The sequence below is a fragment of the Drosophila kikkawai genome, chromosome 3R, assembly GCF_030179895.1.
Source record: "Drosophila kikkawai strain 14028-0561.14 chromosome 3R, DkikHiC1v2, whole genome shotgun sequence".
Taxonomy (NCBI): domain Eukaryota; kingdom Metazoa; phylum Arthropoda; class Insecta; order Diptera; family Drosophilidae; genus Drosophila; species Drosophila kikkawai.
The window spans coordinates 24,625,249-24,642,585 of NC_091731.1; the positions used below are offsets into that span (position 1 = coordinate 24,625,249).

The 17,337-nt window shown below is 43.9% G+C and overlaps 1 protein-coding gene and 1 long non-coding RNA gene across 2 annotated transcripts; both read left to right on the forward strand.

Moving 5' to 3' along the window:
- Positions 1-1,585: 1,585 nt before the first annotated feature.
- Positions 1,586-3,181, forward strand: LOC138928815 (uncharacterized). The gene is made up of 3 exons (XR_011445215.1): positions 1,586-1,726; positions 1,779-1,850; positions 2,971-3,181. It is a non-coding gene; the product is annotated as an uncharacterized lncRNA (long non-coding RNA).
- A 1,393-nt stretch (positions 3,182-4,574) lies between these two features.
- LOC108070632 (putative odorant receptor 83c) lies at positions 4,575-6,081 on the forward strand. Its single transcript, XM_017161200.2, has 4 exons — positions 4,575-5,107; positions 5,203-5,441; positions 5,509-5,698; positions 5,763-6,081. The coding sequence occupies exons 1-4, from the start codon at positions 4,637-4,639 to the stop codon at positions 5,967-5,969; spliced, it is 1,107 nt and encodes a 368-aa protein (XP_017016689.2). The 5' UTR covers positions 4,575-4,636; the 3' UTR covers positions 5,970-6,081.
- Positions 6,082-17,337: the final 11,256 nt, after the last annotated feature.

The following is a 17,337-nucleotide window of genomic DNA, read 5'->3' on the forward strand; positions in this document are numbered from 1 at the left end:
CGCATGCTCCGCACTTTCACCCTCTCCGCCTCGAAGTTAAACTGGCCCGCGAGTGCGGCGCAGACCTCCTGCTTCGTCGAGATCGGCTCGATATTGCGCACCTCCAAGACGAGGACTTTTGAGTCCTCTGTCGTTGCGCGCACCGACGCTGTATCTCCGAGTACCTTCTCGATGCTCTCCCTCATTGTCGTGGCGCTCTCGGCGCTACCTTTCGCCACCTCCAGGAGCAGGTTACCGTTGTTGGTTCGGCGAACCTTTGACACGCAGCGTCCCAGGTCCGACAGCTGCTTGTCCTCTCTCCTCGTAACCATTGCGAGCACCTCGCTGTAGGACTTGCCGCTCGCGTGGACAATGACAGCGTCCGGGCGAGTGCGGCGCGCTGTTCTCGGCTTCCTCGCCACGACCTCCCAGTCGTTTACGGGGATTGCCTGGCTCTCAGGCTTCCGAGCTGGCCTATGCTGCTCCGATGCATCAAGCACCGCCGCTGGCGGCTTCGCACGGGGCTTCTTGGGCGCCCTTGCGCTTTTCTGCTGCGCTGGGCGAGGGGGTGGCGGGGCCAGCACCGGTGCGGGTAATCCCGGCGCATCTGGCTGGCTTAGCCTTCTCCAAGGCTCGGTTTGGGCCGCGGCCTCCTTTTTCCAGGTGGTCACCGTTTGCTGCTCCTTGTCCGCGCTTTTGGTAATCTGGGCGCATTTCCGGCACAGGTTGTTTGCGACCCGGCTCTCCTGCCTGTCGCTGACTCCTGCCGCGGCCGCTCTGCTTGCCGCAAGGATGCTCGAGTGCAGGGTTTTCACCCTGGCAATCATTTCCCTCAGCGGCACGGTGATATGCCGCGTCGACTTATCCATCATTCTCGATGAGACCTCTTGTAATAGATTGCCCATCTCCTGCAGATCCTGCAGGCAGGCTGCCTTCTCTGAAGCCTTGCTCTTCTTCGCCGGCGTAGTTCTCGGTGAGCTAGTCGGGCTAGCCGGGTCCCTCAACCTCTTAGGGGGCGGCGTAGAGCCTGTGCTCTGCCCACCTTCTTGGGCCTCGTACATCGGTGGCGTACGGGAGAGCTTATTGCTCCTCCCGAACGCCGCCTCCTCCTCCTCATCCCTCGGTGCACATGGCGAGCTCGCTAGTGCAGACCTGCCCGCGCAGGGGTTTTCCTCCTCCATATCCGGCTAGTCAGTCCGCGCAGGGCTCCCACGCTGGCCAAGAATTTCCCCCTGGCTCTACGACGGGGGATATACCGCCCCAACTCGGTCCCCGAAGCCCGTTTGCTCGGGACACCGCCTAGGCGGGGAATCGGAAATTGGTCAGATCCGAGACCTTTTTCCGCCTGCCAGCTGCGCGACCTTGCACGGTTCCGGGTTGGCAATTAATAAAATTTATTAATTAATATGTCGATTTAAATTAAAAATTTAAAACGGCACAGGGCGGGAAAGCTTAACCGCAGGCACTTTCCAACACTAAAGTGTGCTGTTAGGCGCGGCTGTACAAGCTCCCGCGGAAGCGTTACACAACACTGGATCAGCTGCGATCAGCTGTGTTTGAGTGCCAAAAAGAAAACGCGGGGAAAGGCTTGTGGAAAGTGGAAAGCAGCGAGAGTGGAAGGCGTCTGCTGGGAAGAGAGGCTGGAGTTCCCCCTCCCCCCTGTCCACCGGTTCCTGAGGCGGCCTGGATTGCCAAAAAACTTTTGGGCGTCCGGGGCCTAGTGGAGCCGAAGCCAGGAACGATCCGGGTACGTACCTGTGTACCTGGGAGTCTCACACTACACTACACGCCTTTTTCAGGATACCTGACACGCTTAACCGGCTTAAAAGGATAATTTAGCGGAGCGCGGTGAAAAACACAACTTCCTCCGAGTAAGTGAGTGTGTGATGCATGAGCTCGGAGTGGGCGGGGATGTGTGTGGGGGAGTGAGTGGGTGTGCTATGTGCCAAATTTATTACAACCTTTGGGAATTCTTTTAAGTAGTTGCTCGATTCAAAATAATTTTCCATTTATCACTGTGATAACAAAACAGTTCTCCCCCTCAAACCGCAGGCCAGCGCGAAAATGGCAAAATAACATCAGGAGCAGTGAACATTATGAGTGGGTTGCAAAGAGTGCTGGTCCTCCGAAGGACACAGCGCAGGACGAGGGGCGTGGCAATGGCTTGGCCAAAATAAAGTGCTCTTTCCCAAATCTTGCTATCGTTGTAGCCGCCCAGGGAGTTGAGCCGAAGTCTTCTGCGGTCGTTAGGGAGACCGACTTGCTGGACGACGACAACGTCGGGCTCTAATGATAAATGCCGGGCAGCAGGTGATTTAAAATAATTTCGGTCAGCGCGTGAAAAATATTTGGTGTTGGTGCCACTGCCACACAGCCGCAGTTGTTTTCAAATTTTTGAAATTTACGACCTGCCGTTCGTCTCGCTGGAAAGTTCTGCTGCCGGACTGGCCTCCAGGCGAAAAGGCCAAAAAGTTGGCGCAATTGCTTAACAGACATGTTGGCAACACTCGCCCAAGGGACGTTGGAAACCGGAAATGGAGCTGTTTAAGGCAAAGCAAGAAAAAACCAGGACTTTTAGAAGCGACAAGTCCTCCAATTCTCTCCTGGAAAAGCATGGATGCCACAAAAGAGTTTAGCCAAAACTTTGCTTTTGCATTTGCCGCATCCCCTTTTGCGCCGGTCAGCCTTTTCTAAGGATTTTTGGTTTGTTGACTTTACAAAGCCGCTCGCTTGTCAGAGGCAGACGTCCTCGTCCACACAGGTGTATGTTCAGGTGTACGGGCACTGGTAGGCCAGGGCCAGTCGCCATGCATCTTTCATGGCTGCGGCTCGAAACTTTCGTTTGTGTTCGAACCAACTTTGATGAACTAGTCCGGCCGGCAGTGCGTCGTGCACTGAGAAATAGCATTTATTTGAGGTGCAAGAAAAATTGAACGAACATCTAAAAGTGTTAAGATCGACGAGCTTTAGAATTTTCCCCTTTCATTTCAGTGTAGTCACAAACTTTGGAGCAAACTGCAGCGAGAATTATGTACTCGGACCATTGAACAGCGCGTGTTGCGTCATTAAGCACTCCAACACACACACACACACAGAGGAACTCCAAGAAGCGGAGTCCTGGTGGGTCCTTCTGCCCATCCGAACAGACCAGACCAGACCCGGGCAAGTGCATTTGCATAATTTACAAAGTTTCCGTGCATATTGGTCAAGTTTCTTACTTTGTGCCCTATTTTTCGGGGGCTTGCCGCTGCATGTTTATTAAGTCATCAATTATAAAGGCGGCGGGCAGCCGGAGTTTCATTGATTTTTAATGCCGCAACTCCTTGGTAGCAATGCACACACACACAGTCCACGTCCATTGTCTAGTGTCTCCTGTCCACTTGGAGCTGCTGGACTTCAAATATTTGCTGAGGCCTAGTGCTGCTGCTCTTGAAATGTGGCTTTATCGAGTGAGGATATTGGTTTAATGCTGCATTGAGTCGAGTGCTCGATAAATAGCTCGAAATCCCGGCGAATCTTGTCTCGCATCTCGTTGGCCAGCGATGTAAGCGATGCCGATGTCAAGGCCTTTGTTTACGCAGCTCCTTCTGGCCGGCCAAAAACTCTATTTGGATCATATTTTGCCGTGTTTAACCAGCTTTCTATGCAGATTGGCTCTGAGGTCTGTGGGGAGACCCTTCGACGAGCCCTTCGCATAAAATCTAACGACATCGGAGCCGTTCGATAGTTGCTGTCGGCAACATTTACATACTTTTCGGGAGGAATTAAAATTCAGACAAAAACAAAAGGACAAGCGAAAAGAATCCATGGAAAATGGCAAAAGTTTAGCATAAACTTTTGGCGCTTTACATGCAAAACTTACAATTGGCAGTGGCCAAAGTGAACATGTTTTCCAGCCTGGGACTGTGCTGCAGCAAAGTTTCCGTAAGCCGATAGGGTTCTTTGTTTTAACGACTTAGCTTGTGGTCGGTCGAGGTTTTAGCCGCGTCCCCTGTGAAGCCGTCAAGGCTTCACCCATTCTCGCTCGTTATTTCAAATCCGTTGTCTGACGCAGGAGCGAAAAAATCTCTCCCATAAGGACAATTGAAAGGTAAGCAAGATTGGCGAAATAATAAATAATTTTACAAGATAATAGACCACTAGTTTGCTGACCCTAACGGCGTTCAGATAAGGTAGTCATTGTCAATTTAAATTACAAAACAAATGGAAATTTGGGATATAGTAGCAGCATGATCTAAGCTCGAGAAAAATAGGTTAATGAAACCAAGTACTAAATTAATGTTTACAATTCATTCATTGCTAAATCCATAGCTTTAAATAAAAACCTTAAAAAGAATATTGTCACCTGTTTGTAATCTTTGTTCATTATTGTAATTATCGACAACATTGAGTTATTTTACTTAATCGCATCGATTAAATCGACTTTTGTTTAATAACACAACCGTAATTACGCACTAATAATGATAATTTCTTTGGCATTTGCACACACGGCGGGCTCTCAAGAAACCTTTTGCTATATAAGGGACAATACTTGGCATTTACATTTCACTCAAGTTACTTAACAATGAAAACCCCTGTGGCAGTGAATCCGTCGAATCGCTTTCGCGAACTCACAAAGGACATTAACAGTTTGACCAGTTTTTTAGGCGTAGACGTTATGGCGCCCATTTTGCAGTTTAATTATCGCACCTGGACCACAACCTTTGCGATTGTCAGCTATACGGCCTTTGCCGTATTTTCCATAGTCAATAACGGCGGCGGTTTGGTGGAGAGCCTTAAGGCCAGCTCTATGATAGGTGGCCTGTTTCATGGGCTCGGCAAGTTCCTGACATGTCTGTTGAAGCAGCAGGACATGAGGAACCTTACTCTATTTACAAGGAGCATCTACGAGGCGTATGAGAAACGTGGGACATTGTACCGCTCAGCCCTGAACTCAAACATAGATAAGCTACTCGGCTTCATCCGAGTCATTCGCAATGGATATTTCATTACCTTTTCCATAATAATCTTTTTGCCACTGGCTAGGCTTATGTATGACGGAACCAGGGTCACGGCCACGCAGACCGTGATCCCCGGTTTTCCGCTGGAAAGTAATTTTGGCTACACAGTGACCTTCTTGGTTAATTTGGTAAGAGTATACTAAGTACTAAGGTACTAAGGGCCTCTTTTTAAATGTATTTAACCTGTATCGCATCATTAAGAATTTTATTCTTTATATTGCAGATCTCATTGGTCGTTACTGTCGTTGGATTCTATGCTGGGGACTTGTTTGTCTTTCTCGGATTGACTCAGATTCTGACATTCGCCGACTTGCTGCAGCTTAAGGTAGATGAGCTTAACGAGTCCCTGGAAGAAAAAGCCAAATTAAGAGAAATGTTACCAGTGGGTTTCCAGATTAGAGGGGAGGAAGAGCGTCATCATTTGCTATTAGAAGTCATAAAATGGCATCAACTTTTTACCGAGTATGAAGTTTCTGAAATTCATCACATATCCATTTAAATATATTCAAATTTATATTGCTTCCTCAAGCTACTGCCGCACGGTGAACGCGATATACTATGAACTGATTGCCACTCAGGTCTTAACCATGGCTATATCAGTGATGATCGGTTTCAGCATTAATTTATCTGGCTTTAACCTGTCTGTGGCCATATTCTGCGTAATATCAGCCTACAGCATGTCCATTTATTGCATTTTGGGTACTAAACTAGAATTTGGAGTGAGTTTCAGTTACCTAAAATGACTTTTTGTGAATCTGTTGTAACCATTTTATGTCCTAACAGTATGACCAAGTCTACGAGACCATTTGCAATGTGAACTGGTACGAGTTGAGTGCCGGCCAGCGGAAGCTCTTTGGTCTTACGCTGCGGGAGTCTCAGCATCCACCGACAATTGTGATACTCGGTGTTATGTCTCTGTCTGTTAAGACAGCTTTGCAGATAGTCAAACTCATTTATAGCGCGTCCATGATGATGATGAATCGTTCTTAGAAAGTCACTCTTAAATACCGTCACTGCACCTTCGATTAAAATATGAAAAACTCAAAACTTAACATTTCTAAATATTCGTGAAATAAATAAACTTCGTTATCTGTAGACCAAATGAATCAGGCCACATTTAATTTTGCTGTCAGTATAGTTTTCCTCCAAGCGAATCGTATCATTCATAAAAGTCAAAGTGATACCATACAACTATGATGTCGAATAAAGGAAGAGAGACTTGCTCCCCATCAATAGTAGACGCCATCGAAGGAGGTGAAGGGGAAGGCAGGTTACCTGGTTCTTCACCTGGCTCCAGTGCCGAATACAGCGGACGCAGGCAGTGGTTGTGGTACGCTCTCGCGGTCTCCCAACAGCTCCAGGACGATTTGGTTGGCATCGCCATCGCTCCCCACATCGTGGAAAAGGTGGATAGGCAGCTGGCGGTGTAGTGGCAAGCACCCGGCCTCCCTGATCTGGCTGGCTTTTGCTAGCCATGGAAGGTCGGCTCTGCCTACATTTTTTTACTATTCTAATCCAAAGACTAAGAGGAGACCATAAAAAGCTCACAACATGGCTTGAAATTTAGATCTGAAGTTACGTGTGTTATTTTTATAGAATACACTGAGGCGATGCTGCTTACTAAAACGCATTTTGTGGTTCCAGGGAACAGCAATATTGTAGTTAATTTTAATCGCTGCTGCACACACACTCCCTCAAAGCCACACACACACACGCTCAGGTGCATACATACATGCAAAGCAAGAGAGAGACACATGTGGCGCATCTTTTTTTCATCATCAAACCTGATGCAATATAATCTCCTTAGCCGCAACGCATTTGAAATGTCATGCTCGTTGTCCCCATTGCTGTTTTGTTCGGGACTCCACTGATGAGGGTCGCAGAATAGCAGCTGACGCACAACGAGGACGCGAACGAGGACACAGAAGGCACTGAGGGCACAGTTGTGGTCAAAAAAGTAGTATTAAGTAAGTAAAATTGTTTATATCATTGAAGATAAAAGTGTATCCTTAAAAGCATTAAAACGGATAACAAGAACAAGTAACTAGAAATAGAAAACTACAATTTTGTTTTTGATTGGTGCAAAATCTCTCTGCTATGAAAAGTCATACCCTTTTTCTATGTAAATAAATATGTGTATAATAACATACGTAATCCTCACTTGATGCTCATTTAAAGCGGTCAATCAATTTAATTTTAATTATGTTTAAGCAAATAGAGCCCTGAAACCATTTTAAAATAACTATAAACTCTAAGAAAAACTAGATGATAAATTTAAAGAAAATGTAAGATATTATTTTGATAAAAAATTATGAAGAGGAAGCCATATCTGCTGCCATTTCCTTAGCCTCATCTGTTAATGCGAGTGTATGTGAGTGGGACTGTTTGAGTAAGAACAGCAGTGTGTGAGTGTGGTTGGTGCTTTCAATTAAAATTTCAACGTGCACGTAACAACTTTTATTGAAATTACGATTGCAGGCAGGTGCGCACACAGCCGGGGAAGTGGCAAGAGAAATGTGGAGAAGGGAGAGAGAGGGAAACGGAGACAGAGATCCGCACACACTCGGCGTCCAGGTCCAGTGGCATTGCATACTTTATGGCATACTTTTGAGCGGCGGGCATGTGACATAGGCATGCCATACGGGCCTGCATTTGTAGAACATGGCTCTAATGAAGCCCGAATTGCGCTGGCACAATCGCTCTGGCATTCAAAAGACAGTAAAGCAACAAGCACACTGGGCAATCACTGGAAAATATTATTATTACATTTGAAATACAATTTTTTTTTAAATTATATAATAAATTTTAATTTAGTTGTGGTTGTGTGATTACAGTCTTATGCTAACTAGTTCATACTGCACTCATTTTACTTTCTAATACCAAGTTCTATTATGATTTGTATACTGTTTTTCGTAGTGCATTTTGACTCTACGGAAGCATCGTTTTGCACTCAAAAGCATTATCAGGAACAATTAATTATGCAGATATTTGATTAATGTGGTCGCATCGGATGGAACACTGGGCAGTCGGAGGATCAGAGTGGCAAAAGTACAATGGGAAGTGTGAATGCGAAGGCGAATCCACAGAATACGAACTTCAACTGTCACAATAAAACTTGCCATTCTTCTTGCTTCCTATTCATGTATTCACATAATCCAAGATGAAAAATAGATTTTACCGAAAAATTTCACTGCGCAAAATGCTGACAAGGACATTCCGCTGGGGTTTGTGCTTGTGCTGGGGCTGGTGCTGTCTGTCGGCGGTGGCTGCTGCTCGGCTGGGCTGTTACATCAGCTAAATGGTTAAGCGCACTAGTCGAAGTCGGAGTGGGCAGCAAAAAAAACTGCTACAAATTTTATATAAAAAACAAAAAGGACTGCAGACCGGCGACTGCTCTAAATGCTCCTGAAATTGCTGTTGGTTTTTGCTTCCCCAGAAACCCCTTTTCACTCAACGCCTTCCTCGGCCTCCCCGCATTGCTCTTTCTGGGCCGAGTGACTTTGCTACATGACAATGAAAATCTGCATTGCTTTTATTTGGTTGCCTTTTCCAAATGCTCTTCTATAGGAGGCATATCCAATCCGCCCTTTGATTTGAGCAAAATGTTTTAAATAAATTTTAAGTAAATTAAAATTCTCTAAGAAGGACTCCTACATTAAATATACTATAAAGTTTGCTATTATTGTTTACTTATCACTAATTATACAAATGGCCAGTAAAAGTTGGTTCTTGACTTTTGAAGATCACAAAAAGTTCATAAAAGGATACAAACAAAATTTATAGCAATGAGCAAATATATATTTTCAAGCCTATATCAAAATAACTACAGATAAATTATAAGAAAATTTAGAGTGCTGCATAAAAACACGTCTTAAATCTCCATTATTTTTTATTTCTCAACAAAGAAAAATCTTCTTCAACGTCAGTAAGTGCATTTGTTGAATGCCCAAAACTAAAATTCGATTTCATGGCCTTGTTTTTGTCGGTTTTGGCGCTTCGCTTCGGAAATTGTCATTTTAGTATTCTGTGTTCGGCATTTCCCAGTCCTGCAGATTTTCTGCTGTTTCTGCACTTTCCCAGCTTCGTTTTTCATTCGTTTTTTTCCAGTTTTTTTTTTTTGTTCCTTTCTTTCTTTTTTTGGCGATGCCAACACCCACCGCCCTATAGCCCACCAATCGGTCCATTTGGTTGACATTGCTGAATTAAACCAATCACTACTATTTTCACACTTAACTTGCAATTTGCATAAAATATTACCCAAGACCCAACAGTCAAGCAGCCGTCGCCGAGGTTGGTGGGGTGGAAAGCCGTGTGGCAAAGTGGGTGGCAGCCTTCAACTGGGAGCGAAATGGAGCTCGGGGGGCGGGACCGAGGACTGAGGACCGAGGACCAAGGACCAAGGGTCCTCGCAAATACGCAACCATTGACAGTTGCGTGTGAATTTATTTTATTCCTTTATGTATATTTTACGTTCGCACACACGCGCATTTGCATTGAAAATGTATTTCGTGCATTTCCCTTACAGAGTGGCAAAATATGTGTTGCCTGCTTTTTGTGGGCCTTCAGATATTTCTCTTTCCCTTTTGGCCGTAAAAAGCCATGGGTCGATACTCTATAATTTAAGCAGATATCTCCGAAGATTATTAATTAAAATGTGATAATAGAATTTATAACTATTTAAGCCTTCAGGCAACTTTTGTTCAACTTCGTCCTACACTATATTAAACTATAAATATTATATTTGAATAAAGTTATAAAGAATAAAGCTCAACAAGCTCCACTGTATGCTATTTTGGTTAAATCGAGTATGAGGCGTGTGCACTCATTAGTGCAAATGTTGCCTAAATCTAAAAACCGGCAACTGCAAAACTAAAAACTAGAAACTTAACTAAACTAAACTAAACTAACTCGAAACAGTGCATTACGCTACATTTAACAAATGGGTTAGACCCAGTTGCAGAAAGAAAGAAAGGCTTTAATGGGTCGGAGCTAGCGTGTGTCCCGACACAAAGGTCCCTTTGAGGAGTGTGTTCGCGCACAGGACATTAAATGCCCGTTTTTCCCGTTTTGCACATGTCCGAAACAGAGAGTCGGGAACCGTCTTCACGGACCGGCCAGCGTTCCGTTCCCCCTTTTACGGCACTTGTTTTGTGGCCCCTGTGTGTGCTTCCTGCGTGCTTCTGTCGTAGACAAAGGTAAAGTGCGTATGCCGTGCGATTCTGCCGGCAAACGGATTCCGGAAATTTGCATTTGATGTCCGCTTTTGAGCAGTCATTGGGTTACCTCTTTTCCAGCAGTCATTGAGATGCCTTTGCCAATTCGGGACACGGAGAAAGAGGTACTTCGGTATGAGTCTAAGTTGGGAAGCACTAATAAAATCATATTTTCGAAGATCTTTAGGAATATGTTCCTTAGGAATATAAATTCGAGGAAAAAAGGTATTTAAAATATTTAATAAATTATATATACATACATGTTGACCCACTGTTTACCTGCCGTTATGACGCCAGATTGGCCTGCTTTTTGACGTCAAGTTGGAGTTAACTTCTGACCCAGCAATTGCTGACTCTATTTATCAACTAACAGACGACGGAAACTTCATTAAAATGCACAAAAAACGGCTGGCCAAGTGAGCTCGTGTCGAGAACGCTGTTTAAAATGTTGAAAATAGCATTGTTACGCTTGCATGAACTTCAGTACGCCCACACTCCCACTCTCTCACACACACGCACACTCTCAGAGAGGGGAAGCTTTTGGCATTGTGTTAACAAATACACTTAGGCAAACACATAATTTCGAGTATTTAACTAAAATAAACAGGATGTAAAACATTTTATTGCATGCACAGCCCGCAGCAGCAGTGAAGCAACAACAACAACAACAACATCGCTTGCACACACACACACACACATGGACTGCGCCATTTGCATTTTAGTCACTTGCACTTTTGGTGCGTTCAAAGAGAGCTCAAAGCCAACGAGGCTGCCATTGCATCTGTACTTGTATCTGTATCTGTATCTGTATTTGCTACAGCTTCAGCTTCAGCTGCAGCTGCCCACGATGTCTGTCTGCCTGTCTGTCAGTCGCCGCTTTTCGCCATCTCCCACGCTCCCTTTTGGCGGGCACTTATGCACATTTCCATTTGCAATTGTTATTTCCTTCTTTGTGCGCATGCATGCGGACGGCCCGAAGCATTTTGCAGCTCCACATACAGAAAAAGGGGGAATATTCGCTAAAGCGTCCTTCAGCGAAGCTTGATCTCAGAAAGTATCAAACAAAATGGAGTTTAAGAGTATTCTAGAGCTTCTTGTTTAGAGGCTTATTATTGAAATATAAAGGGTAACATAGTCCTTGAGAACGGTATAAGTTTAGACTTATTAAAATTTATTTTTAAGGTCATTGTTTTACTTTTAAATTATGAAACTTTTCCAATATAGGATACATATAAAATAATTAGAGGTAAATAACATTTTAACAAATAAATTACTGCTTATTTTCACAATACTTTTTAACTAAATTTCTTTTATTTTCATACAGCTATCCTAATGCACCAAGTAAGGGATATTCATTAGGTTGTATGTGAATTTTAATTGATATATTTAAAAAAAATACTATAATTTTCAAATAAATTCCACAGAATTTATTACAATTTATTTAAGTTTTTAAGAGTCAAGACGATTCTCTTCATTTCAAATTTAAGAAAATGAATGTAAAGTTAATCTTAATATTATTAAAGTTATAATTACACCACACCCTTTAAGCAGTTCTAGTTAATTTTAATTTAATTAAAACACTATTTTTTTGAGTGCACAATATGCCGCTTTAAGAGCACGCGTAAATTCTCATAAAAACTTGGTATGCAGCTAATTAAAAGAGCTGTAAATTACGCGGCTGTGTGTGCGTCTAAACGAAATGCAAATGCAAACGTTAACTAGGAGGACGAGACTCTGCTGGAGCTGGGCTACTGGAGACCGGTCACCTTAATTAAAATGCACAATTTTGCACTTTTGGCCAGCGCCGTTCGTTTTGTGCTGCATTTGCATTAAAAGCGGCTCAGAACCCTTGACGACTTCGCTCCCCAACCGCCGTGCAATTTATTTGCCGTCTACTTTACACTTTGCCCGCTGCCTTCGAATTGGGTTTTATTTGTGGCATTTGTTCTTTTTTATTATTTATAACATTGTCCCGACATCACCAACGCCTCGCAGTTGCGAAAATTCGGTGTGCGGTCCGCATTCATTTCGCGTGTGAGCGAGTTCACTACACCCCTTCCGTCCTACCCGATTAAGGTCCTGCCCGACACTGCTGCAATATTCACAATTAAAAAGCTCAACACAGAATTTACATTGTCGCTTGATGGTCTGGTGGTCCAAACTCCCAGCTCTCTCTCACTCCGCTCCATGGACCAGAAAGCGAGGCAGACGTCATCATCATTGCCGTAGTCATTGTCCGCGATAGGGTGGCCTCAGCTATGACAACAGTTTGGGTTAGGAGTGTTGTGCAAGGGAAAGGAGCTTAGGATATTGTAGAATAGACTATAGACCCCAAAAAGTAATACAACAATCTATAATATTAATAAAGTTAAAGGAAATCAAAAAAGGTAACTTCTCTTCGATCCCCTACGATTCCAGGGGATGCCATTTTTTCTTGCGGCTCGACTGTGACTTTGGGGCTCCATAAAATTGTAACGCCACTTTATACGTTTTATGCTTTATGACCACAAATGAGTGCACAAAATTTACCAGGCAGACCGTGCGTAAGTGTGGGTGCGGATGCGAGTGCAACTTTTATGCATGCTCACATAGAATTTGATTATGCCACGGATGGCATTTGCACTGCACTCGGTTTTTGCGTTGCATAAATGCTGAACTTTTTAATTTTAATTGTTAAAAGCTTTTTCGTTAACGTGGCGGACAGCTGCTCGAGCAATCTTTGGCCATAAAAATTAAGCAACTTAAATGCATTTAAGCGCACAACGGCCGCCCCGCCCACATATATGTAGTAGAGAGTCCTGTGTGCGGCGCAACAGTTCTCCTTGTCTGATAAATTAAACAACAGAAGCGACCGGCGAACGCTCTGAATCCGTGACCAGTTCCCACTGCCATTGCACTACTGTCGTTAAACTTTTGGCCGGCCATAAACCACTCGCACTCGGTCCAAGTGCCCCTCTGCATCGCTGCACCTGGAGCCGAAACTGCATCGGAATCTGAATCTGAACCCGGCTGGTGGCATATTTAAGCGGCGCCACGCCTGCACTGCCGCCCATAGATAAATTGTCGGCGCGTTTAATATGAAAAGTTATGGTAGAGGCAATTAAATCTGGCCAGCAAGCGCTGACTCTTTAAAAGCAACAAAAGTCAAAATATTTGCGAGGCGAAGCCAGAAATAAATTCGTGGCAATACAACATTTTTGGTTCAAAATTTGATTGTTTCATTAAAGAGGAATTTCGTTTATGGTGTAAGAAAAAAAAAAAACAGTTTGCGAAAAAGAAAAATATATGCTCTTAGTACTAACTGCCTTTATATATAAAATCGAAATATTTCCTCTAATTCATTTGAAATTCTCGGTTCGCCGTTTGTTTGTTGTCATAATTATGTTGGTATCCTTCGTTGGCATTCATAACGGATAACTACACGACTGACAGCCACACACACACTTAGAGAAGCACACACATGGTCGGAAGGCGCGTGCTTACAAATTTCGTAATCCTTTAACAAGCCCAGCAACTTCCGCTCCTGAAAGCTGGATGCTGCTGCCGCCGCTGTTGCTCCTTAGCCGGCTTCAGCTGCTGCTGCTGCTGCTGTCATTGTCTTCGGCCTCATCATCGCATAATTAATCTTCAAAAAATCATCAGCCGTCGCAGGCATTAATCTTTGTTAAAACGTTTCACGCAACTTTTAGTCCATTGTTACACATACGCCGTGTGAGCCGCATACAAACGAGCCAAATGTGCTGCCGCTCTTGCGCTGTCCTCCGAACGCCCGTCGCCTTCTTCATTTCATAATTGTGCAGCTCTCGTCTCGCTAGTGGCGTAATTTAATTTGTGCTTCGAGGCGTGCTTTGTTTTTATTTACTAATTTCTTTTGACAAAGGACTTAAAGCTGGCGTAAAAACAAAGACCATTTAAGGGGCTTTTTATGGCTGGCATATGCAGTCAAAGTCAACTGAGTTCACTCGACTTCACCCGGCTGCAATGATAAATGATATATCGTCCGGGCATCGTCATAATAATGCAACTGCTGACGGGCGCGAAAAGGGCGTTGTCAGCATCTTGGCTACATTGTGTGCGGGTGTGTGTGTGTCATTATGATAGAAAATAAATGAATGATATGTTTTTGACACGTCGCTGCTGTCATTGCTCCCACTTCATTTTTACGTCGCGCCCGTCATCGTCACTTTAGGTTCCAGAACCCCCGGATTCCCGATACCCGATTCCCGTTTCCCGATCTCAGAGCAGCAGGCACGCGAGTCGGTTGAAAGGATACCCATCTTTTGGCATTGACAAGCAGCAGCAGCCGCCATCTCCCGCTCTTCATCATGCTCAATTTGCGCGAATTGTGTTGTCTTGTCTTGTTTTCTGTCTGCCGCCTTGTCTCGGCCTTTGTTCACCATTTCCCATCCAATCCGCACTCTGACACCCCCGACAATTGATTTAAATATTTTTGACACTTGTGCCAGATAATTGCTAACATTAATCATGAGCCCAGCAGCTGTCGCTCCTCTTCACACTCGCCCAGGGTGCTTATGCTGCGTATTCTTGTGATTTCTTCGGAGCTAAGATGTCACCTGTAGGTCCTCTAAGAGGTTAAAGGGAGAAAAGGTTTTTCTCAATTATGAAAATATTAAATTTCAAATCTTATATATATATGTAGCTATGCAACGTTGAATAATTTTCGTATTTTTATTGAATGCATCCCATCGAAAGGCCTTGCCTCCTGCACACTCACCTTGACCTTTTCAGCCATCAATGGCGGCAATTAGTCGTAGTTCTTCCGACTATACGGTTCGCCTGACTCCAATCTGCCGGCAATCTGTTCGTCGCTTCAGTTTCCACCTCCTCAATTTATCACCAAATCAATCAAAAGCCTTAGGCAAAGTGAGATGCTCAATCCCGCCCTTACATGTGTGGATGGATGCATGACCGTGGGTTGGGTGGGGTCTTTGAAAAATGCTGCAGAGAAAGTCCGAGGTCCTTTGCTGCTGCAATCGCTGCCTTTGATCGCCTACCGTGAAAATTTATTTGATTGCCGGCTATAAGCAACTCGGGCTAATATGATACAAGCCGATCTGCTGCCGGCGCTGTTGGTTCAATAGCGAATGACGGATGCAGACGCTGCACTAAGAGCATTCGGAGCAGATAAAATTGTTTTTAAATATACTAAATATATATGTTTTATTTAAATATCTATTTTATTGTCATTTATATTTTAGGATTCTATTAAATGATACTTCTTAGTACCTTTATCAACTTATCGATATATCTATATTTCTCCCAGTGCCCTTATAAGGGTGTGTGTGTGTTAGGAGGGGGCGTGGCTGTCGTCGCTGTTAGTTGAGCTTTATTAACTGTCTGTGAAGTTCTGCGAGGCACACAAAGCTGGCGGGGACCAGGAGGGCATGCAATCTCGGCAGAGCATCGCTACGGACCGGCTTTCGATTCTGGCCCTGTTTCTGGCGCCGGATTCTGGGATTTCTGCGATGGCGGATTCCCAGCTCAGGATCCTGGCCGTGTCGGTGTGTTTGTGTGTGCCCGGGTGTGTTTGCCGGCCAAATTGCTTGTGATGAAGACAGTCAAGCGTCAATCAGTCAGTCACTGGCAACGGCAATGCCCCCTCACCGCCACCGTCTCTTTCTGTGTCTCTGTCTGAGTCGGAATCGCAGTCACCGTTTCCGTCGTCTATGTGCGTCCTGTCCGATGTCCTTCTGGCTGTCAGTTAACATGCCTTTTGCGTTTGCCATCTCGGAGTCGTACTGTTTGGCGGGGGCAGCAGGGGCGTGGCAAGAACAGAGGCGGTCCATTGCCCGTCTCTGGCGGAGAGATAATCACTTTGGGAAATTGCTCATGAATGATTTGTTGGCATAAATCAATTTGATTGATGAGCGTCAATATACTTATATGCCGCTTTGATGTGGGCAATTCCAATACAGCGAACACACGCACACTCATGGGGGCGCAGATACACATAGGCGGACATAGGGGCCTTTCTCTATAGTTGCGGTGAAGACAATAGCTGTGATGGCTAACTCTGTAAATAACACTAAGTTTAGGACTTAAAATTGATTTGTAATCAAGTATGTTTGAAATATTTTTCTTTCTTATCTAGAAAATAGTATATAGTTTTATCTTAAAAATAGAGAGATTAATGGGCATTTTTAATAGAAGTAGAATCAAGTAAGCATTCGCCCTTAACCTTTATCTTGATCTTCAAAATTAAAGAAAGTTACATTTTTTATTAACTTGTTATATAATCTTTTTTACTTTTTTTTACTCCTACTAGTATGTCCTCTGCTGTTTGTGAGTCTGTGGGGGAGGTGGTCTTGGTGCTGGCACCGACTAATTGATCAATTAAACATCAATTGCTTGGCCATTGAGCTGCGGGTCTTCCTCGCCCTTCGAATCTTGCCTTAGTTGTTTCTTTTTCTTGCTCCTGGTTTACCCTCAACATTGCAAGTTGGTAGCTGGTAGTTGGTCGCCTTCATAAAGCAAGAAACTGGTGAAAACTTTTCGCTATTTCAACTTGAGTTGTTATGACACTTTTAATAACTTTATTATTGCATTTACATAGTAGCAGGGCATGCCAAGCGGCGGCGGCGGCAGTAGCAACACCACCAACTTGTTCTGGTTAAGTGTGCCGCTGTGAATCCTGTGAGTTCTGCTCCCGCTTCCTTTTGCCCCTGCATATGTTTGCAGTTTCCTTGAGGTGTGTGTGTGTCTGTGTGTGTGTGCTTGCGTGTTTCTTAGCTGTCTAAGCAATTAAAAGTTTAATATAATTAAATGGTTTTATGACTTTGACTGTGCACCGAGTGCTGCAGTCGCTTGCACCCTTTCTACCTTTCACAAGCAGAGAGCTAAAGAAAAATAAATAAAGCTTTTATAAAATAAATTAAATATAAAATATTTTTAGAAATAAATTAAGAAAAGCATTAAGTTAAAACTATACTTAGTGACTTATCCTGACCTAAAAAAAAAAATTAAAATAAAGTAATATATCTATTTTATACTAATATTCCCAAGTATCTAACCTGATTAAGTACTAATTAATCGTAGGTTTTCAATATCAATACCCTTTTCCAGTTCGAAATTTCTTTCCGTGCCATTTTCGACTGCCCTCAGACACGTTTTTAGCAGCAGTAGCA

Excerpts from the sequence above, each read along its gene's own strand:
- LOC108070632 (XM_017161200.2), top strand. The coding sequence starts at position 4,637 with ATGGCGCCCATTTTGCAGTTTAATTATCGCACCTGGACCACAACCTTT. Across the intron at positions 5,442-5,508 it reads TGGCATCAACTTTTTACCGA|CTACTGCCGCACGGTGAACG; the intron begins GTATGAAGTTTC and ends TGCTTCCTCAAG. Across the intron at positions 5,699-5,762 it reads GTACTAAACTAGAATTTGGA|TATGACCAAGTCTACGAGAC; the intron begins GTGAGTTTCAGT and ends ATGTCCTAACAG.